General features: G+C 48.1%; 1 protein-coding gene and 1 long non-coding RNA gene across 5 annotated transcripts in view; one reads left to right on the forward strand and one right to left on the reverse strand.

The window, feature by feature from the left end:
• The window catches only part of CES1 (carboxylesterase 1), a 132,502-nt gene that overhangs the window by 84,829 nt on the left and 24,852 nt on the right, over window positions 1–22,821 (reverse strand). For 2 of the 4 annotated variants that reach the window (XM_047789684.1, XM_047789682.1), the window contains exon 12: window positions 18,058–18,189. The exons of 1 other annotated variant lie outside the window; for it this stretch is intronic. In XM_047789684.1, the coding sequence (XP_047645640.1) occupies window positions 18,058–18,189 (132 nt within the window). Of the gene's footprint in view, window positions 1–18,057; window positions 18,190–21,784; window positions 21,904–22,821 lie in introns of those variants that run through there. One more of the 4 variants, XM_047789686.1, reaches the window with a different exon arrangement.
• LOC125132446 (uncharacterized) lies at window positions 7,391–22,757 on the forward strand. The gene is made up of 4 exons (XR_007136248.1): window positions 7,391–7,568; window positions 9,661–9,799; window positions 12,712–12,792; window positions 22,672–22,757. It is a non-coding gene; the product is annotated as an uncharacterized LOC125132446 (long non-coding RNA).

The following is a 22,821-nucleotide window of genomic DNA, read 5'->3' on the forward strand; positions in this document are numbered from 1 at the left end:
GAGGAGGGAGGAACTGGGGACAAGAAACTTTATCTTGGTTGATTGGGGGCTGCACCAACTAGCCAATTTTAACAAGCTCTGGGGCTTAGAAACCACCCACGGTTTTCAGGTACTTGGCCCTGGAGTGATAAGGGCAGGATGACAGTGGGCAGGTGTGTGAGAGCCCCAAAGAAGCCGGATGGGGTACAGGCTCTGGCCCGCTGGGAAGGCATCTCTAGGATTGTCTCACGCTGGGAGGGGCAGTCCCTCCAGAGTCAGCAAGGCCCTGGGTGTCAGAGCACCAGAACACAGGATAGAAAAGACGTGGTCAATACAGGATGCAGCAGGAAACTCAGAATGCATCCGTGCCACTTTCTCGATGGGGAAAGTGAGTCGAGAGGGAAATGTTTTTGCCCAAGGTCACCTGGTAAATCCCACTCTGGATTCTACCTCCAGCCCCTGAGTCCAGAGCCATTGCTCTGACGGCCAAGCCCTGACAGCCCAGGCTCCATCTGGGTTTTATCTTCTTCCTGGTGCTGAGGCCAGGAACCGAGGGTAAGAGCAGGCTAAGAACTCCTCCCAAGGAGGAGTGGATTCTCCCTTACCCGGTTACATCCTGGCAGGGCCATATCATTTCCACCTTCAGAAGGTTTTTATACTGGCTGCCTCCATTTGCTCAGCTTCCTCATCTATCAAATGGGCATACTGACACCTACCTAGCAAGGCTTTTGTAGAGATTCGTCCAAGGAACTGGAACAAGCACGTGGCACATCATAAACGCTCAATATATGAACATTACACAGAGCATAAGTGGCAACTGCTGCTGTCACCATCTGGCCTTTGCCTCTCAGCCCAGCACCCCACTTCTTCACCCTGGCCAGCTGGGCTTCTGTCCACTTCATCTCTCTTGCAGCTCGTCATCGCATATTCTTCTGTGAGACCAGATCTTTTGAGGGAGACGTTGACCTTCTGTCTGTATGCACAGGGGAGCAGCTGGGAGGCTGAGAGGCTAGAGCTGGTCTCCCGTTAGGCTGCTTAACCCAACCGAGGCTACTGAGGACGGCCAAGAGAAGCGTCGAGGGCAGGGCATGAACACGGTCCTCAGGCCGCCTGGGGGGTGGGGAGGGTCCCAGAGCAGGCGGGACAGGCCTGGGGTGGAAGCTGCAGGGGGACGCGCTTGCGCTCAGGGAGAAAGACCTGTGTGCTCCACGGGAGGGGATCCCGCCGCCTCTGCCCGCAGCCTCTCTCCCTCTGGGGGACCCTGCTCAGAGCCTCCAGCAGGAGCCTCCTCGGGCGGGTTGTGTCTCTCTCTTGCTCCAGAACAGTTCGCCGTGCTCACTTCCAGCCTCAGTCAAGCCTGACTCCTTGGCTTGCAGACCCTCCCGGACCTGACCCTGTCTCTTTCCAGGATGACCTTCCACTCCCCGTTCCTCTTCCCGGTGCAGATATATACCGCATAGTATAAATCTCAATATCACATCAGCCTGTACAGATACTTTGGATGCCAGCTTCGCAAATGTACATGTGTCTCATGACCTTCATCCTAAGGGATGAAATATCACAGCCTGACATGTAATCCCTGAATTACAGTGTAGATTGTCATTTACCCCACTCCTCATCAGGGATTATTAAGTGTTTTGATGTTTTTAATAATATACTTAGCACTGTGATGAACATCCTGTAGCTACATCTTTACACACACTCGTGAATAGCTTTGGATAAGCTCCAAGCGATGACATTTCTGAACGAAAGCATATGCACCTTTTTAGAAAGGGTCTGGAAAAGCGATGTTTTCACGTTGTAAGTAAGGGCCCAGTTTGGAGAAAGGAATGCACGCCTTCACCCAGATTCCGGTGGAGACCAGTAACCCTGCCACATGGCAGCAATGTTTTCATAATCACTTCTGTGTTGTTGGCTACCTGACGGGTTAGGAAGCAAATGTTTCGTTACCCCAGGCTTTTGCCAGATGTCCTATCATTAACTCATACTGTGTTGAGTGCTCTGTTAGTTCCCTTTTCAGTACTTTATTCAAAAGCTTTTGAGGCATTAAAAAAATAAAGAACAGCGTTGGCAGACAGAAAAACAGAGAAGTTGTTGGTACCACACCTGTGTTATCGGAGATGGTAAAGTTCTTTACACGGAAGGGATATGATACAAGACAGAACCTTGTGAGAAACACAGGTGCACATACCAGAAGTAAGAGCTACAGAAATCTTGACATAAATGTAAAATTTGTTTTTCTTCTTTTCAGTCAACTGTCTAAAGCAAGGAGTGTCAATAAAGTGTGTGTTGGGAGCAGAAGTAAAACCCATGGCAGAAGTAGCACATGGCAAAAAAGATGGGTAGAGAGCTATTGAAAATACGCTGTTGTAAGGTCCTTACACTTCATGGGACGTGGGATACTAGTCACCTCTGGGTGTCTGTGGGGATTGACTCCAGGGCCCCTGCAGATACCGCAACCCGTGAGTGCTCATGTCCCTTATATAAAATGGCATAGAATTTGCATATAACGTACACACATCCTCCTGTATACTTCATTTTCTTTTCTTTGAACATTTTTAATCATTTCTTTATATATGTATTTTTTTCTACTGTACAGCATGGCGACCCAGTAACACACACACGTATGCATTCTTTTTTCTCACATTACGTGTTCCATCATAAGGGACTAGTCAGAGTTCCCAGTGCGACACAGCAGGATCCCATTGCTGGTCCATCCTGAAGGCAACATTCTGCATCTATTTACCCCAAGCTCCCAGTCCCTCCCCGCCCCTCCCCTTCCCCCTTAGCAACCACAAGTCTATTCTCCAAGCCCATGATTTCTTTTCTGTGGAAAGGTTCCTTTGTGCCGTATATTAGATTCCAGATATAGGTGATATCCTGTGGTATTTGTCTTTCTCGTTCTGACTTACCTCACTCAGGATGAGAGTCTCTAGTTCCATCCACGTTGTGGCAAATGGCATTATTTTGTTCTTTTTTGTGGCCGAGTAGTATTCCATGGTGTATGTAAACCACATCTTCCTGATCCAGTCATCTATCAGTGGACATTTGGGTTGATTCCATGTCTTGGCTATTGCGAGTAGTGCTGCATGAACATGCAGATGCATGTGTCTTTTTCAAGTAGAGTTCTGTCCGGATATATGCCCAAGAGTGGGATTGCGGGGTCATATGGTGGTTCTGTGTATAGTTTCCTAAGATACCTCCATACTGTTCTCCATGGTGGTTGTACAGCTTACATTCCCACCAACAGTGCAGGAGGGTTCCCCTTCCTCCACACCCCCTCCAGCATTTGTTATTTGTGGACTTAGTAACGATGGCCATTCCGACGGGTGTGAGGTGGTATCTCATGGTGGTTTTGATTTGCATTGCTCTAAAAATCAGTGATGTTGAGCATTGTTTCAAGTGCTTGTTGGCCATCCGTATATCTTCCTTGGAGAAATGTCTCTTCGGGTCCTTTGCCCCTCTTTCAATTGGGTTGTTGGCTTTTTTGCTGTTGAGTTGTATAAGTTGCTTGTACATCCTAGGGATTAAGCCCTTGTCCGTTGCATCGCTTGAAACTGTTTTCTCCCATTCTGTAAGTTGTCTTTTTGTTTTCTCTTTGGTTTCCTTTGCTGTGCAAAAGCTTGTCAGTTCGATTAGGTCCCATGGGTTTATTTTGGCTTTTATTTCTGTTGCTTTGGGAGACTGACCTGAGAAAACATTTGTGGGGCTGATGTCAGAGAATGTTCTGCCTATGTTCTCTTCCAGGAGTGTGATGGTGTCTTGGCTTCTGCTTCAGTCTTGCAGCCATTTTGAGTTTGTTTTGGTGCATGGTGTGAGGGTGTGTTCTGGTTTCGCTGATTTGCGTTCGTCCAGCTGTCCAAGTTTCCCAGCGATACTTGCTGAAAAGACTGTCTTTTTCCCATTCTATATTCTTGCCTCTTTTGCCAAAGATTATTGGCCGTAGGTGTCTGGGTTTATTTCTGGGTTCTCTATTCTGTTCCATTGGTCTGTCTGTTCAGTTCCACACTGGCTTGATTACTGTGGCTTTGTAATGTCGCCTGAAGTCTGGGAGAGAGATGCCTCCTCCTTGGTTTTCGTTCTTCAGAATTTCTTTGGCACTTCTGGGTCTTTTGTGGTTCCATGTAAAGTTTTGGATTGTTTGTTCTAGTTCCGTGGAAAATGTCATGGGTAATTTGGTAGGGATTGCATTGAATCTGCAGATTGCCTTGGGTGGGGTGGCCATTTTTACAATACTAATTTTTGCAACCCAGGAGCATGGAATGTCTTCCCATTTCTTTACATCTTCTTTAATTTCCTCGATTAATGTTTCATAGTTCTCGGCATGTAAGCCCTTTCCCTCCTTGGTCAGGTGTATTCCCAGGTATTTGATTTGTGGGGGTGCCATTTTAAAAGGTATTGTATTTCCGTATTCCTTTTCTAATAGCTCATTGTTCGTATACAGAAATGCGACTGATTTCTGAATGTTAATCTTATATCCTGCTACTTTGCTGAATGTGTTGATCGGTTCAAGCAGGTTTTTGGGTTGCGTCCTTAGGGTTTTCTATGTAGAGTATCATGTCATCTGCATACAGTGACAGTTTTACCGCTTCTCTTCCTCTTTGGATGCCTTTTATTTCTTTTGTTTGTCTGACTGCTGTGGCTAGGACTTCCAGTACTATGTGGAATAGCAGTGGTGAGAGTGGGCATCCTCGTCTTGTTCCAGATTTTAGTGGGAAGGCTTTCAGCTTTTCTCCATTGAGTGTTACATTTGCTGTGGGTTTGTCATAAATGGCTTTGATTCTGTTAAGGGATGTTCCCCCATACCCACTTTGGTAAGAGGTTTTATCATGAAGGGATGTTGGACTTTGTCAAATGCTTTTTCTGCATCTATTGAGATGATCCTGTGGTTTTTGCCTTTCCTTTTGTTAATGTGGTGTATGACGTTGATTGATTTACGTATGTTGAACCATCCTTCTGAGCCTGGGATGAATCCCACCTGGTCGTGGTGTACGGTCTTTTTGGTATGTTGTTGAATTCGGTTGGCTAAAATTTTGCTGAGAATTCTTGCGTCCAAATTCATCGAAGATCTTGGTCGATAGTTTTCTTTTTTGGTGGTATCTCTGTCTGGTTTTGGAACTAGGGTGATGGTGGCGTCATAGAATGTCTTTGGGAGGAGTGTTCCTTCTTCTTCAACCTTTTGAAAAAGTTAAAGGAGGATGGGTATGAGTTCCTCTTTGTATGTTTGGTAGAATTCTCCTGTGAAGCCATCTGGTCCTGGACCTTTATTTGTAGGGAGTGTTTTTAATGACATATTCAATTTCATCTCTAGTGATCGGTCTGTTCAGTTGATCTACTTCTTCTTGATTCAGTTTTGGCAGGCTGTGGGTCTCTAGAAAGATGTCCATTTCTCCTAGGTTGTCGAATTTGTTGGCATATACTTGTTGATAGTATTCTCTCATGGGTTTTTTTGTATTTGTGTAGTATCCGTTGTGAGTTCTCTTTTTCTTTTCTTCTTTGGTTTATTTGGTTTTTTCCTCCCCTCTTCTTGGTGGGTCTAGCCAGAGGTTTGTCTGTTTTGTTTACCTTTTAATTTTTCGACTGTCCCCACAGCTTGCACAAGTTGCTGGGCCAGGGATCGAAGCCATACCACAGTAGCGACCAGATCACAGCAGTGACAACCCTGGGTCCTGCTGAGCCACCAGGGACCTCCCCTCCTGTTTACTTTAAATCGCCCCTAGATTACTTATCACCCCTAGCACAAGGTAATGCTATGTAAAGAGTTCCTGGTGGGGCAAATCCAAGTTTTGTTTTCTGAAATTTTCCGGAATTTCTTTCAACATTTTTGAGTCACGGTTTGTTGATTCCCCAGATGCAGGGCCTGTGGATAGGGAGGGCCGGCTGTATCAGCCCCATAAAAGTCACCACGAGGCCCTAGAAAACGCAGCTAGTAAGTGACAGACAGGACCGCTAAATAATCTGCCCTCCAAAATAAAAATACCCCTTTATTTTCAAAATCATTAAGAAGCTCAAGATGGCAACAGCAGATACTAAAGCCACCATGGAGCCTGGAGGCTTCTGAGTACAGTCCTGTGTGACAGCAAAGGTCTCACACTGGGGGGTGGGGTGGGGGGCATGCCTGCAGGTAGTACAGGATGATTGGAGCAGAGATGGGGGTGGATGAGGAGGGGGACTTTGGATTTACCTTGAAGGCGATGGGAACCACTAGAGGCCTTTAAAGAAGCATGCAGTAGGTGCTCAGTACACTTCCTTATCAACCCACACCATCTGTCTCCTCCATCAGACTGGGAGTTCCTGAGGCCAGGGCTATTGCTCCTTGCTAGAAGAACAATGGGGCTGGTGAATGAATGAAGGCATGCCTGAGTGAATACATCCATCCCAGATAATGCAACACAAAACCAGATGGGCCTTTTCCTCCACACAAGACCGACTTTTCGCTGCCCCGCTCAGGGAGGGGTCGAGGGTTCAAAGAGGCTCTGAGTCAGGTCCAGAGAAAAGACCCCTGGTCCTCCTGTCTTCCCTCAGCCTCTGCTTGGCAGCAGGAGTGCACGCCGGCGCCACCTGGTGGCCACGGTGCACACGTTCCCGTTTGATCAGCTTCCTGCATTGCCAAGGTGCCCTGCCAGGCCAGACAAGGGGAGCAGGAGCCTAGAGTGTCTGTATGTGTCTGCTGGGTAAAAACATACCCGCCTGCTCAGCCAGCTAGAGGTGCCTCCATAAATGCCCACCGCAGGTCAGTCTGTCCTCACCTGCAAGACCTGCGTCCGGGCTCCCTATGTATAACCTGCGCCCAAGAGAATAATGCAGCTCACCCTCCATTACAGAGAAGTCCTTTCTCTGTGGCCGCTCAGACCCTGGTGCTTTCCACAAGGGCTCCTGCCACTGCCAACAGATGATGGAGTCCAGACTGGGCATCCCCGGGAAGGGAGATAAGGACCAGTGTCCTCCCAGTATCCTTCGCATCCTCTTCCTGATTCTGTGCAGGGCAGCGATGTACCCAGTTACAAATTCTTACTCCTACCCCAGACTCTCCAAGACGCAAGGTTACACGGATTCAGGGATTGGCAGTCGCCTGTCCTCCTAAAACATCTGTGGTTAATCTTCTTGCCTTTCAGTAGAGAGCCCAGATGGAACCTACACAAAGAACCAGAGAGCATGGGGTTGGGGTGTGTTTGGAAAAAGCCAGCAAAGGCATTTTAACTGAGGTTCAGGAGAGGTCTGTTCAAGATGAGCTCTCCAACTTGGTGATCTAGTGCAAGTCAGTTCCTTCCCAGCACATTGTAAGCACTTTATATTTATAAACTATAAATTCTATAGTTAAGTGTGTGTATGTGTACATAAGAAAATCACATGTCAGTTATATATATTTGTACAAGTTGTATATGTACATATGTAGATAAATAAGTTTATCTACATATGTATTACGCGTTTGTATTGAAGACGGTGTCCGAGCTAGATGAGGACCCATGCCCTTACCAGCTGGACCACGTTAGGACTGGAGCGCTGGGGACCAAAGGACGTAGCACATCAGAGCGGTTAAAACACAGAGCGGAGCCAGACTGCCAAGGTCCATTCCATCTTACCAACTAGTAAGTTCTTTCATCTCCTTGTGTCTCAGTTTCCCCCACTTGTAAGCGGGATGTAATACTACCTCATGGACTCACTAGGAAGATCCACTGAGGTGCAATCGGCAATGCCCTAGAAGTAGTAGCAGGCATAGGATTAGCTAGTGTGTTTGCTGATTGAACATCAGCGCAGGGCGTTGGCCTCGTCCAAGGTGCCGATGATCCAAAGGCCTCAGTCCTCCTGGGAATCCCTGGCTTATGAGACTGCAATGGCCTCATTCCTTCTTTGAACAAAGCCAGGTGCTCCTGAGCCATGCTCCCTTCCAATTCCAAATCTCTGCTGGGAAACTCTATACATTTACGTGCTTAGCTGATAGCACTAATGTTGGCTCTGACACGCCCTGTCTGACTCTGCAGCTCACCTCAAAGGTCAGAGTTGCAGCATCCTTCCTCGTCTCAAAAACCGGCCCTGCTCTCTCTTTCCTGTCCATTGATAGGGGAATTGTTACTGTCAAGTGACCGAAGACGGGGGTCAGGTTTCAGTAGCAACTCCCAGGGGAGTTTGGGGGCTCTGGGGCAAGAGCAGAAATGTAGCAGGAACCTGGGAACGGGCCTGGGGGGGCAGGAGGCAGATGCGGACCGTGGTCTTCAAGTCTGCCCTGGGCTCACTGTGACCAGGGGCGGGGCCTGCTCCAGGCCTCTCCTCTTCTGACTCTTCACCGGGCCCTGAAGCTGCAGGAAGTCTGGATGCTGCCCCCCGTATAAGGCCATTCTCTGCACTAGAAACAGTGGATCTAGGGCTCCTGGGTGTGTCCAGGCCACGGGCCTTGCTGGGCCTTCTCCGGGGACAAAGATGGTCTTCCTTGATTTCCTGCAGTCCAATCCCTTACCTTCACGTTAGGCCGGCCCAGCTCAGCCCCTCCAGCCTGAGGCCTGCAGAGCCAGTAGCCGACAGGCAGCACATCAGACGCCAATTAGTTGCAAGCACTTCCAGGAGTCTCTGGTCACCACACTTCTGTCTCCTCTTCCTCTGTGTCAGAGCTGAGGTCAGGGCCTCCCTGAACCCTGGCCCACTTTGGGGAGCGCTCCCCCACCAGCAGCCACGGTGGCCTGATTCCAAAGTCTGGCTCTTTCCTTCTTCCCTGTTTCTTCAAACAATGACGACTGTGTATATGGTTCTTTCCCCAACTTCAATCTGGTAGAAGAGCCCAGACTCAAATCGCAATCACTTTCTGGTTAGTAGAAAGGACTGGGAACAGAACTAAACTGTGCTGTGACACGTGAGGGAAAAGGAGCAATCGCCGCACCTGTCACTCTCTGTACCATGTTCTCTCCATTCAGCTCCAGGATAAATTTACCAGAGAAACCACAGATACCCAGTTGCATTTGAATTTCAGATAGAACAGGGAAAAAAACTTGGCTTAAGTAACATCCGTGCAGTACTTGGGACCTGCTTAGACTAAAGCAGTGATTCATTGTTTACTTGGATTCGGGTTTAAATGGGGGCTGATATTCGTTTTCCTGAATTGTCCCCCCTACTCTGGGATGAGTTATGTGGCCTGGGGAGCAGCAGTTTCCTCTGAGTTCCTCTCTAAGGCTGACACTGATGCCTCTGGGGCCTTTGCAGCCTCCTGTTGAAGGGAGCTCACGCAAAGATGAGCCAGGGTGGAAGAGCTGTGTCTGAGAAGCCACTAGCTCCACTCTGGGATCAGCCAGAGGCTGCCCCTGGAAATGGGAAGCCCCTTTGCATCTCCGGAGGAAAAGGTTCCGGAAGAACCAAGAGGAGCTGAGGCTTTTCCACTCAACACTCAGGGCCCAGCACGTACCATAAAACCAGGAGACTCCGATGGCTTCCATGAGCACAGCAAATAGGATGGCCGTCCCCTCCGCAAACGTGTCCAGCAGGGTCAGCACGTATATTCCGCCCTGGGGCGTGGACAGAGAGCCTGAAATGGCCCCTGACTGTTGCGTCCATCAACACTGAAATGGCTGAGCAGGAAGATGGTGAGATACCGGGGCTGACTTTGCTCAGACCAGGAAAGGAACACGCCAGCTTCCCCCATAACCAGGTGTTGGAGGATGAAAACCTCACCCCTGTTTCTGCTCTCCCTTCCAGGGATCCTAACGGGGAAGGCCTGCCTCTGTGGCCCGCCTATGGTCAGACCGAGGAATGCGTGCAGCTGAATTTGAACTTGAGCGCGGGACAGAGACAGAAAGAGCTAGAGCTGGAGTTCTGGACGGGCACCCTCCCCCTGGTGAGGTCCTCGTCCAGGGCGCTCCTCGCTCCTCTTTCTTCCTTTATCTTCCGAGTCATCCAGATACAGGGCCCTCTTCCCTCCTTGTTCCTGTCCACACAAAAGCAGCTACTTTAACCTGTTAACGTTGAGACAGAACTGTCATATAGAAGCTTGCTTCTTTCATTTAAATCAGGGCTTTTCTAAAACACGTGTAGGTAGAAGACTCACTTGGAGGCCTTTTCCAACATTCCAATGCCCAAGCAGAATCAGCTTAATGGGACCTGAAAGTCTGTATTTTCACTTATTAGACACATCATGGACACAACTATTAAAATTGCTTAGTGGTAACAGTGAGGCATAGGTATTTCCCCAGTAGCTAGAGATTATTTTTCAAAAATCAACTCTGGGAGTTCCCATAGTGTCACACTGGGTTAAGACTCCTACTGCACCAGCTCAGGTTGCTGAGGAAGCACAGGTGTGTTCGATCCCTGGCCCGGGAACTTCCCTATGCCTTGGGTGAGTCCATTAAAAAAAAAAAAAATCTACTTTCATCTGCCTGATGTGAATACATCCCCATCTCTTTAGCCAAGAGCCTGCTTCTGGACACGTACAGGCATAATTTGATGAGCACTATTGGGAATCAGGACTTTTCCTTTTTTTTTTTTTTTTTCCTTTTTATGGCCACAGCTGCGGAATACAGAATTTCCAGGGCTAGGGGTGGAATCAGAGCTGAAGCTGCTGGCCTACACCACAGCTAGAGCAACACGGGATCCGAGCCACCTCTGTGAGCTATGCCGTGGTTCATGGCAAGGCTGGATCCTTAACCTACTGAGCGAGGCCAGGGACCGAACTGCATCCTCATGGATACTAATCCGGTTCTAAACTTGCAGCGCCACAATGGGAACACCACTTTTACATTTTAAAGTTACTTCCAGAGTCTAGTTTTGCAGGAAAAATGGGTTTGGCCAAACACCAGGCCCCTTTTAAACTGTTCTCCTCATGTCCTGCAAATTTACTTCTCTACAGAGTCATCACTTCATAGTCGTCAGCACATGTACCTATACTTCACAATCATCCCTCTTTTCCATCATTGTAAAAAAAACCATTATTTTCTATTGTACACAAGCAATTTCCTTTTTTTCAGAAAATCTGAAAACACACACACACACACGGGCTCAAAGGTTTTTTTAATGATTTTTATTTTTTCCATTATAGCTGGTTTACAGTGTTCTGCAGACTTGAGCTTGAATCACTAAATAAACCCAAACAAAACACTACACCAAATCAGTAGTTGCCTGTGAGTTTCCTAGCATCCAGCAGAAGGCAGCATTGTAAAAGAGGGGACAGTGCCTCCCTCTGAGTCCTCAGAGGTGTTAGCGATGTGACACTGCAGAACTTAGAAAGAAAAGAAAAGCAATCAAAAGTGTTGAATTACAAACCAACACCAGTAATCATTGTCCCTTTCCCTGTATCATTTGGAAAGGGAACCATACAATCCATTACTCCAAAAATCTGACTGAAATGACTAAACTCACCGGCAGAACAGAATTTGGGGCCAGCAGGTTTTTTCTTTCCTGTTTTTCCCACTTTCCCATCAGGTCCCTAGGAGCCCACCTCAGCGGGACAGAGAGTAGTTCCTTCCCCTGTGGGTCCCTGTTCCTTCTGCTCCCTCAGTGGCCCCTGGGACTCTGGACCTTTCTGCCTGACCCCGGAAGTCCAGTTCTCCTTCCCTCTCAGCCTCTGGCCTCGGCTGCAAGTCACAGGCTTCCCCTCCTGGCAGAGCTGGGACAAGGTGGGGCAGGGGGGGCTCAGGCTCTGCCCCTGGGAAGCTGGCCTGCCTGGCGCTGCCCCAGGTGACAGGTGGACAAGATGCACCTCCCTCCCCACAGCTGAGCCAGACCCAGCCCGTCGTGGCCCTTGTGCTCTGCTAGGGATTCGTAAGCGGAGAGAGAAAAACCTGCCTTGTCACTTGACTGTGTCCAAATACAAGGGAATTCTGGGGCAGAGTAATTACGGTGCTCCCCGGGTGGGTTAGAGTTCCAACTGGAGCTAAGGGTAGGAGAGCAGGATAAAGGCAGCAAAGCCGGGCCATGAATGTTAAGGATGGGGTGGGAGGGGCCCTGCCGCCGGGCAGCATGGCTGGTACCGTCAGGGTTGCTGGAGCAACAACTTGGAGGCTTAGGGAACAGCTTTTTATACCTTGACCTGTAGAACACTCTCTCTCTCTCTCACCTGTCTAACAGGGGGATGATTGGTAAAAGGTGAATTATTCACCCACCCACCCTTCAATCCATCCATTCATCTGTTATCTATCACCTACTATCTATATATGCATCTATCTGTCTGTCTGTCTGTCTGTCTGCCTTGCCTGCCTGTCCCGTCTGTCTTCTATCTATCTAATCTGTCTGTCTACCTGTATACCTACCTATTATCTGTCTATCTGGGAACCTTTATGTAATTACACTTGAGGCATATTTGCCTCCTGGACTTTTCATGTACAGGAGCCCATGTATTCAATCGCTGCTTTAGGTAATTTAAGTAGGATTTCTTAGCGCATGCAGTAGAGTCCTGATTAAATAACTTTGCGTTTGACTATTTACTTTCTATTCTATTTCTGTAATTTATTATACTCCTCAGTAATATTCTCCTGTAAAACTCTGTCTTCTCTAATAGGTAATAAGTGCGTAAGACCTGGTAGAAACTTTTGAGTTTTTAAAGTGAATATGACATCCAAATGAGTAAACGTATATATACATGTATAAAGTACATGTGAAGTGTCTTGATGAATTTTCAAATACTCCAATTTTTGAGTTAAGTGAATATAGTGCAAAAGGAAGTATACATCATATATATGCAGTGAGTGGTGTGTGTGTGTGTGTGTAGTGGATGCACATTCACTAACTGACCCCACCTGTGTACTCCGTATCCAGATCAGGACGCAGAAGGTGATCAGCATGCAAGAAACTAGCCGAGCTCAGTCCCAACCCTGTCCTGCCCACCCACCCACTATGGTAAGTACTCTCTGAACTTCTGCAGCATATTTGAGTTTTCTGGCTGTTGTACTTCATAATCGACAGCGTCGTGTCCTCTTGCACTTGGCTTTTTTTCTCTCAGCGTCGTGTTAACGATGCTCATCCCTGCCGTGTGTGCCTGTGGTTTGTTCATCTTGCTGCACCCTCCTGGCCGTAATGCGTTCGTTCTTGTGGTGTTGGGCATTTGGGTGGCTTCAGTTTCAGGGTATTATGAGTAGTGTGGCCATGAATGTTCTAGACTTTGCTGATCACATGCGTCACTTCTCGTGGATATTTACTAAGATTGGCTTTCACGGATCACGTGTGCCATACATCACTTCAGTAAACACTCCAAAAGGCTCCCAAAGCAGTTGCACAAATGTTTCCCTCCTACCAGCAGAGTAAAGAGATTTCCAGCAGCTCCATGTTGTTGTCATCACTTGGTATTTTCTGAAAGGCTACTACGCATTTATTCTTTTTTTAGCTTATAGTTGGTTTACAGTGTGTGTCCATCTCTGCCCTACAGCACAGTGACCCAGTCATGTGTTGTGTGTGTGTGTGTGTGTGTGTGTACATATATGCATTCTTTTTCTCACACTGTCTTCCATGTTCTATCCCAAGAGATTGGATATAGTTCCCTGTGCTCTGCAGTAGGACCCTCGTTGCTTATCCATTCTAAATGGATAAATGTAATAGTTTCGCGTCGACTAACCCCAACTCCAGTCCATCCGCTTTGGCAACCATCGTCTGTCCTCTGTGTCTGTGATTATGTTTCGGGTTTTGTAGATAGGTTCATTTGTGCCATATTTTAGATTCCCCATGTAAGTAATACCATGTGGTATTTGACCTCTTTCTGACTTACTTCATTGGGATGATAATCTCTAGTTGCATCGATGTTTGCTGCAAAAAGCATGATTCCTACCTTTTTATGGCTGAGGAGTATTCCACTGTATGTATGTACCAGATCTTCTAATCCGTTCTTTTTGTTTGTTTGTTTGTTTGTTTGTTTGTCTTTTTGTCTTTCTGCCATTTCTAGGGCCGCTTCTGCGGCATATGAGGTTCCCAGGCTAGGGGTCGAATCGGAAGCAGCAGCCGCCGGCCTACACCAGAGCTCGCAGCAAACGCGGGAGCCGAGCCGCGTCTGCCACCTACACCACAGCTCGTGGCAACGCCGGATCCTTAAACCCACTGCGCGAGGCACGGGCTCGGACCCGCAACCTCGTGGTTCCTAGTCGGATTCGTTAACCACTGAGCCCACGACGGAGAACTCCCTTCCCAATCCGTTCTATGGATTGTTTGGCTATCGTGAAGAGTGCTGCTGTGAACATAGGGGCGCTTCTGTCTTTTGAGTGCAAGTTTTCTCCGGATACGTACCCGGAGTGGGACTGCAGGATCCTTAGTGTGGTTCTGTATTTAGTTTTCCGAGGAACCTTCATACCGTTTTCCATAGTGGTTGTACCAGATTACATTCCCACAAACAGTGTAGGAGGGTCCCCTTTCTCCACACCATCTCCAGCTTTGCTATTTATAGGCGTAAGAGCGATAGCCATACTGACCAGGTGAGGTGGGACCTCAAAATAGTTTTGATTTGCATTTCTCTCTAATAATCAGTGGTATTGAGCATCTTCTCATATGCCTATTGGCTATCCTATGTCTTCTTTGGAGAGTGTCCGTTTATGTCTTCTGCCCACTTTCCGACTGGGTTGTTTGTTATTTTGTGGTTGAGTTGTATGTATTGTTTGCATATTTTGGAGATTAGACCCTTTGAAGTTATTTTGCATCCCTGATAATATATTTGTTGTTATTTCAAACATTTCCATTTGCATCTTTCTTATAGTTTTTCTCTCTCTTTGTGCAGAAATTAAACCAAGGGTTCACGAAAGGTTTCCCCATAGCTGTTTAGATTCCTCGTCTGTGAGTTCTAACACCTGGGCTATTTTTGACACTGGTTCAGTTGATTGTGTTGTCTCTTCGTAGGGTTTTTTTTTTTTTTTTTTGGTTTCCTGCATGTTTGTATGTTTGTGATTTTGGACGAGGGCTACAGGGTCGCCCTCAGCATCATGTGTACGAGAGTAGAAGCTGATGTAAATGGCAAGTGAGACAGGAAATGGGTCTGCCTTTCATCCTGCTTAGACTGATAGTATGTGTCTGTGTCTGTGTCTGTGTGTGTATGTGTTGGGGGGTTTTAGTTAATTGTGTGAGGGATAGGCAAAGCTTGAATTTTGTTGCTGCTGTGGTTATCATGGCTTCACCCCTTGCTTCAGATCCTTCGGTATTACCTTGAGCGGTGGGGACTAGGGCTTGCTGAAAGCTTTGCTCAGAATCCCTGTTGCACTCTCAGCTTTAGGCCCGCCCTGTGCACCTGTGCCTCAGGGAGGGTCTCTGTCCACACGTTCTCCCTCCCCCAGTGCGGGGGTTTCTGATGCTCAGTCCTCGGTGTTGGAATCCAGGGGTGGTTTCTCTGGTCCTGGTCCAGCCTCCACCTTAGGCAGGCCCTGTGTGCCTTGCTCACAGAGATTCCGATTTTCAAAGAAATCCTACTCACACACAGGGTGATTCCATCTCCTGCCTGAAGCCAGTGTTCACACCCCCGCTCTCCTCCCAAGGGCCTGTCTTCCCTGAGATTTCAGGGAAAGTGTTGGCCTTGCACCTTCTTTGAATGATTGGGAAAAAGCCATGGTAGTGGGGATAATCCAGGTTTTTCTTGCAGAAAGGGTGGGAGTAACACGCGCAGAGCTTTCAGTAATCCCAGGAGAAGCCGCCAGTCACCCCACGGATTCTGAAAGAGGCAGTTGCTAGTGACACTTAGGGACTCACTCCAAGGTGGGTCCAAGTGCCTGGACCTGATGTAGACTAGGCTGCAGAAAGGGTGCAGATGAGCTGTTGGAGTACAAGGCCTCGGAGAAGGGGCCTGGAAGGATAATGCGTAGGTTGAAGGATAATGCGTAGGGCCTGTGGAAGGGTCAGTAAGGGCCACAGCACAGAGCACAGTGTCGCCGGGGCGAGGCCCCTTCTTTCCCGCTCCAGGGACATCCTCAGTCGGTGCCACCTCCGTCTCTCCAGGAAGCTGCACGGGAGGAGAGGGACACTGCACTCTGACCACCCACACCCTCTTGTTGGACTTGTTGAGGTCCAGGGACATGGAGCAGACACAAGAGCCCGCTTGGCAGCTCCCAGGGGACAGCCTGCTGGACTCTGCCTGTCCAGAGTCGCCTTGCTGTCAATGGTGCCCTCAGTCTTCATCCTTCCCTCTCCCTAGAGAGAATGACCTTAATTCCAAGCCAAGTCTAAGACACCGACTTGGTCTCCAAAAGAACATTTATTTCTAAAATTGAGGCCGCAGCTACAGAAATTCCCCCTCCATGATCTCCGCCACTCCCACCCGCTAAATTCCCCAGCCTCCACAAGAAGATACCTCCTGGCCCATCAACGCCTTCTGTAGACTACTCCTGCCTGCGGTCCCACAGCCCTCAAGGTCGGCCGAGCCTCCCTTCACAGCTCAGCATGCTTTATCTTGGGTGGCTTCTTTGCTGCCTCCTTGGACAGGAGATCGTTCCAGAAGGCCACTTCTTCACCTTTCAGCCTCTTTGGCTGCCTGGGTGTTGACGCCGATCTGAAGTTACCCTTCTTCCTGGTCGTACATCGGCCAGTGGGGCAGCCCCTCCCCATTGGGGTTCCTGAGAGCCAGAATCAACAGAAATTGCCCAAAGCGACTGTGTCATCAAGCAACCCTCTGAGGTGGTCAGGGACCCCGTGGCTTCAACCTCTGCCAAGAGTCTCTAAGCCCGCAGAGACAGAAGCTCCCAATCTCCTGGGCAGCCTGTCCTTTGAGGGAGCTCTCGTGTCAGAGGTCACAGGGCCCGAAGTTTGACCATCACACGGTGAACGTTCCTCCGCGCGATCCGTGCTCTTCCCGGCCCCTTCCCAACTCTGCCCCATTTTTGCCCCCGGCTCACCCACTGCGAGCAAAGTGGCCCAGAATTTCAATCACCGTCTTGCTGAGACTGACCTCCTCTTCTGGGCATCGCCTGTGGGGAGGAGACGAAGCCCTCGCTACTCAAAGTGTGGTTCGCGGGCCGTCCACAGCACTTGAGAGCGAGTTAGACGTTCAGAACACTGAGGCCCTTACCCAAGACCTACTGAGTCAAAACCTGCCTGATAAGAGATCTTCACATGCACTTTCAGCTCGACAAGTTACCCGACCAAGGCAGGGCTCAGTCCAGCAGCTGGCTGCCTTGGTCTTTTGTGCCCACTGGGGCGGCCCCTCCCCCTCAGGTCACAGGGCCACACCCCAGGATTTTCATTATCGTAGCCCCACCTAACAAGATGCTCTCCTCAGTCTTTTTTCAAGCTCCTTCATCCATACACATTTTCACAGAATCTGGAAAATAATCAAGGAGTTCCCGTTGTGGTGCAGTGGTTAACGAATCCAACTAGGAACCATGAGGTTGCGGGTTTGATCCCTGCTCTTGCTTAGTGGGTTGGGGACCCGGTGTTGCCATGAGCTGTGGTGTAGGTTGCAGACGAAGCTCTGATCCCACGTTGCTGTGGCTCTGGTGCAGGCCGGCAGCTACAGCTCCGATTAGACCCCTAGCCTGGGAACCTCCACATGCCGTGAGAGCGGCCCTAGGAATGGCAAAAAGACAAAAAAGACAAAAAAAAATAATAATAATCAAGCTGCAAGGTCTCCAAAGAGTCACCCAACCAGGACATGCCCAGAGCCACTGGGTGTCATGAACATCCCAGTGGTGTGTCACACACAAGTTGTCTGTAACTACTGAGTCAAGGCATTGAAAACATTTGTTAAGGGAATTCTTTAAAATATTACAGTGCTAAATATTTATTAATTTTAAAAGATGTGATTTTTAGATGGATGATTGGATACACAGGCCCGCATTAGCCCTGATTCCAGGTTAACTGCAGTTCTAACCTTATTCTCACTCACATTCCGATTTGCTCTTGTGAGTGGGCAGTGAGTCCTGCCTTTCTAGCCCTTGAGCGCCCCCTGCAGGTGACCCTCCAGCTATCTTATTGAGGCTGGATTCTTGGAGGGACCATGAATGAGGGAGGGCACAAGGATACACATTCTCCATCACGCACATGAGACCAAGAGAAAGGTTGGGGGCCTTTGTTGTTCAACGCCTTTAAGATGGATTCAGGAAACTAAGAAGGAGGAAAGAAGGAGGAACGTGCCCAAGGCCACGAGACCAAGACTTGAACCGAGATCTCCTAACTCCAAGGTTGTGGTCACCAAAGGGCCATCACCTTTTAACAGTGGAAAACCAAAGACGGAGAAGAGCTCATCCCCGTGGTCCCCGATCACCGTCTTGGGTTTCTTGTCCGATGAGAAGCTTGGGCGATACTGAAACTCATACATGTAGGTGGGGGCTCCTGCATCTGAAAGACATGGATTCACGCACAGTGCGTGTCAGCAGACACACACCTGGCTGGTGTCAGGGTCTCCCAGGGGCCGTGAGCAGCCAGGAAATTGGGGGAGTTCCTGGTCCTGAGTGAACCACAGCAGTATTAAGAGCAGCTGCCCATTGTGCATAGCAGCTGTGAGCTGGACCCTGTGTGTCCCTGCGTGTCCCTGCAGCAAGTCCCTGGCCACCAGCCCAATAGAGAAGCAGAGTTTTGGGAAAGTTCTGTGCCTTGCTTAAGGGCATGTAGGTTGGGAGGCTGCACCGGATTTGAGCCAGGTATTTATTTGGCGAAAAAAATAAGTGAGTGAGGATTGAATGGATGAATGCATGTGGAAACCTTGGGTAGATCTGTTCGAAACAACCGTCATCATAGCGACTCCGGGTCAATTTACTTAAGCTCCTTCCGATGGATTCACACACAGGGACTTCTACATACACACACCCTTCACTGTATTGCACTGATGTCAGGCTAGTGTTTAGTCCCTCGGAGAATATCTGCCACCCAAAGATACCTTCTGTTCTGCCCCGTGTTGGAGCGTTTCCTTGGTTGTTCACTCCTATTCTAACAAGGGGAACAAATTCGATTAAATGCAAGCTGCTGGTCTGAAAGTGCAACACTTAAAGACAAACCTGTGCAGAAAGGGCCACTCTGTCTCTTGTGTCTCAGGAAACCGTAATTCAGCATTGCCTTTTTCTCTGTCATCTGTCCTGTCTTTCCTTCCGCTTGGCCCAGGGAGTGTTAAGGCCGTGACACATGGGAGAGGGGCCGAGAAGGGGGACGGTCCTCTCTCCCCCTCTCCCCTGCCCTGGCTCTCACCACCCCATGTCCAAGCCCCCAGAGGATGTCACTGCTGATGCTGCAGCACAGGTGCCCATCCTGCTCCTGCGGGCCTACCTTGTGGGCCAACCCGCCTGGGGAGCTCCGCAACTGTGCATGGATCACGATGCCCACGGCGAGTGGACTGACAGGGGCAGGGCAGGCCCCAAGTCAGACCGGTGGGGGAAATTGTTACACCGTCCCCCCCGCCCCCCCCCCCCCCCCCCCCGCCTTGGGCATCCTATCAAGTTTGGAAAATGCCGGAAAACAGAAAATGAATAAAAAAGATCGCTTATAATCCTGCCACCCAGAGAAACCTCTGTAAATATTTTAGGACTATCCCTCATGTATTTAAAATTAGAATAATTCATATGACTATGATTCCTTCATATCATTAAACATGCAACCACTAAAGTTTAACAATATACACCACCCGGACAGGAGGAGGTAGAGTAATTTATTTAACTGCCTTCCCACTCCCCATTATTGCACCTGGGTTTAGCAAGAGGTGTTGTTGGGGTGAAGCACTCCTGTGATTGTAGGTAATTCACTTGTTCAACATCTACTTCAAGATCAAGTTGAACTCTCTGAAAGGCGGGGGTAGGAGGGTTTGAACTTTGCCTATGCCGCTCAGAAGTTAGAAAGGAACTCAGAACCCAAACTTAGAGGAAAGACCTTTTATGACTAAAGGAACTTATTTGGTCCTCCTCTTTTTTAATTTTTTTTACCTTAAATCACTGAGATTTATAAATCCTACAATCACAACGCAATTCCTCAAAGGAATGTAGGGCAGAGATTTCAATAATAAATAGGAACAACAAGAGAAAAGCAAAGGGAAGGGGTAAGCTAGTAATCAAAAATATGCAAATTAAAACAGTATGTTACTCTCCTTTTCTGGTGAAAAAGGATTGCGTAATTGACAGCATTATTTTTATTTGTATCCCATGTGAGAGAATTAAGAAATTCACATTCTTGGGAATTCATGTCGTGGCTCAGTGGTTAACGAATCCAACTAGGAACCATGAGGTTTTGGGTTCGAACCCTGGCTCCGCTCAGTGGGTTAAGGATCCGGCATTGCCGTGAGCTGTGGTGTAGGTCGCAGATGCAGCTTGGATTGGGTGTTGCTGTGGCTCTGGCGTAGGCTGGCAGCTGTAGTTCTAATTAGACCCCTAGCCTGGGAACCTCTGTATGCTGGAGGCGTGGCCCTAAAAAGATAAAATACAAAAAAAAAGAAAAAGAAATTCACATTCTTATAACATTGGAAAGCAATATTTCACAATATGTTTGAAGTATTTTAAAATGCTGCTATAGTCCAGCCTAGTAATTTCACTTCTGAAAACCAATCCTAAGGAAATTAGAGATGTGGTTAAAGATTTATGCACATAAGGCTGAGCAGAATGTTCTCTGTAGCATCAAAATTTGAGCAGCTACCTTAAATATTCAAGAGGGCGGGAATCCCAGAGTAAATTTTAATCTATCATTCCCATGAAATAATAGATGTTATCAGTGATTTTATTGATATTGAGGGAATGCCTATTGTATAGTGTTCTCTGAAGAAAAACATAACATGAAATTAATATTTAAATTACATTTAAGACCTGGAAAGTCTATTACAAGAAAATATATCACAAATTTAGACCATATACTTCCATTTATTTATTTCTTTATTTTGTCTTTTGTCTTTTTAGGGCCTCACTCGCAGCATATGGAGATTCCCAGGCTTGGGGTCAAATCGGAGCTGTAGATGCTGGCCTGTGCCACAGCCACAGCAATGCCAGATCTGAGCCGCATCTGCACCTACGCCACAGCTCAAGGCAACGCCAGATCCTTAACCCACTAAAGGAGGCCAGGGATTGAACATGCAACCTCATGGTTCCTAGTCAGATTTGTCTCTGCTGTGCCATGACGGGAACTCCTAGAGCATACACTCCTAAATGGAGGAATTATGAGTAATATCTAGTTTTATCTTCATGTGGTCCATATTTTCAAAACTTTCTATGACTGTAAATATTAATTTTATATTCAGAAAAAAACTAACCAGTGAGAGATAAATACAACCAATAAAGTTGATAAAAAAAACTCTTAGTCCTGGTTAAAGGACTTTGAATTTAAAGTCATAAGATAGCAGATAAATAAAACACAATCGCAGGATGGTGAGAACCGCAGACAGTCCAGAAGAGGAAACCACAAATCAGACATGTAGGAAGAAGCAAGACCAAGTTTATGAAAGAACAGATTTGACCCCAGGCAGCCCCTGGCAGAAGAGCTTCCTGAGGAGCTTGGGAGCAGGACGTGGTAACCAGCACCTGTACGTGACTGTGCTGAACGCTTGGGCACATACTAGGTCAGCTGTAGATAGGTTTCAATTATGCTTATAAGAATCTGAATTTTAAGACTCTTTCGTTGGATGGAGCTAGAGACTCATGCTTAGTGAAGTAAGTCAGAAAGAGAAAGACAAATACCATATGATAACACTTATATCTGGAATCTAATATACAGCACAAATGAAATTTTCCACAGAAAAGAAACTCATGGACGTGGAGAACAGACTTGTCGTTGCCAAGGGGAAGGGGGAGGGACTGGGAGTCTGGGGTTAATAGATGCAAACTGTTGCATTTGGAGTGGATAAGCAATGAGAGCCTGCTGAGGAGCACAGGGAACTATATCCAATCATTTGCAATGGAACACAATGGAGGGTAATGTGAGAAAAAGAAAATATATATATATATATGACTGTGACAGAACACTGTAAATCAATTATAATGGAAACTATAAAAATCATTTAAAAACAAACTCTTTCGGTATGTTTAGAGAGAGAGTTCTGGAGCAGAGATCCGTTTCCTGGCTTGCAGACCAGGTGAAGGAGGGCTCCTAGAAAAGGAAGGGTCCTGTGAGGACCTCAGCAAGGCCCCCCAAAGGGACACCTCCTCTCCAGGTGACTCATCCGCCCCTGACCTCCCACCCCCACAGCCCTGGGTGAGGTTGGAAGGTGCTGGGAGACCCAGCTCACACTGGGATGGAAGGAGGCCGGCTGCAGACACCAGCGTTCTCCAGACCATGTGCGCCACACAATCCCCGCTCACTCAATTCAGCCTTCTTGGCCCCAGACAGTACTTCGGATCCTATCCTTGGCCACACTCCACCCCAGGTCCGTTGATTAGCAAACTAGTTTGCAGCTAGCCCTGACCTCGGACACCTTCCAAGACAAAACTTCCAGTATCTTCCCGGTGGCCCCGCAGATCACAGTAATTCAGGTGAGGAGCCTGGGGCAGATGCTGTTGGTGCCTGACCACAGCCCCTCTTCAGAGCAGGCCAGCCTGACTTGCCTCCAGCATCTGTAGCTCTTTGTCTGAGGCCTTTGGCCACCAGAGACCGCTCTGCCCACGTGTGCAGCAGTCGAAGCACCAGACACTTAGCAACACCTTGGGGACTGCCTTCAACCAGTGACTTGTCCAAGGAGGAGGAGAACTAGCCCAGCTCTCCCACCTCTCCCTCGGGATAGCCCTGAGACCTGTCTTCTGCTGGTTCCCAGAGCCCCCCAGCCCCAGGTGTCAGCAGTGATGCCAGCTTGACAGTGCAGTGTGGGTTGGCTTCCTCTCCTTTACATCACTAATCTACTCTTCTAATGGTGTCTTCTAGGATCACCTCTCAAATAAACCCCTTGCCTTTGGATCCTCTTCTGGGAGTCTTTTTCTGATGGAAACCAAAATAGGTGAGTGCCTTCCCCCCCCTACCCAGGGCATATTCGGCCAGCCTCAGATGCATGACCTCAGCAGTTTCCACCTAGGT

This window comes from Phacochoerus africanus, chromosome 8, assembly GCF_016906955.1.
Source record: "Phacochoerus africanus isolate WHEZ1 chromosome 8, ROS_Pafr_v1, whole genome shotgun sequence".
Lineage (NCBI taxonomy): Eukaryota > Metazoa > Chordata > Mammalia > Artiodactyla > Suidae > Phacochoerus > Phacochoerus africanus.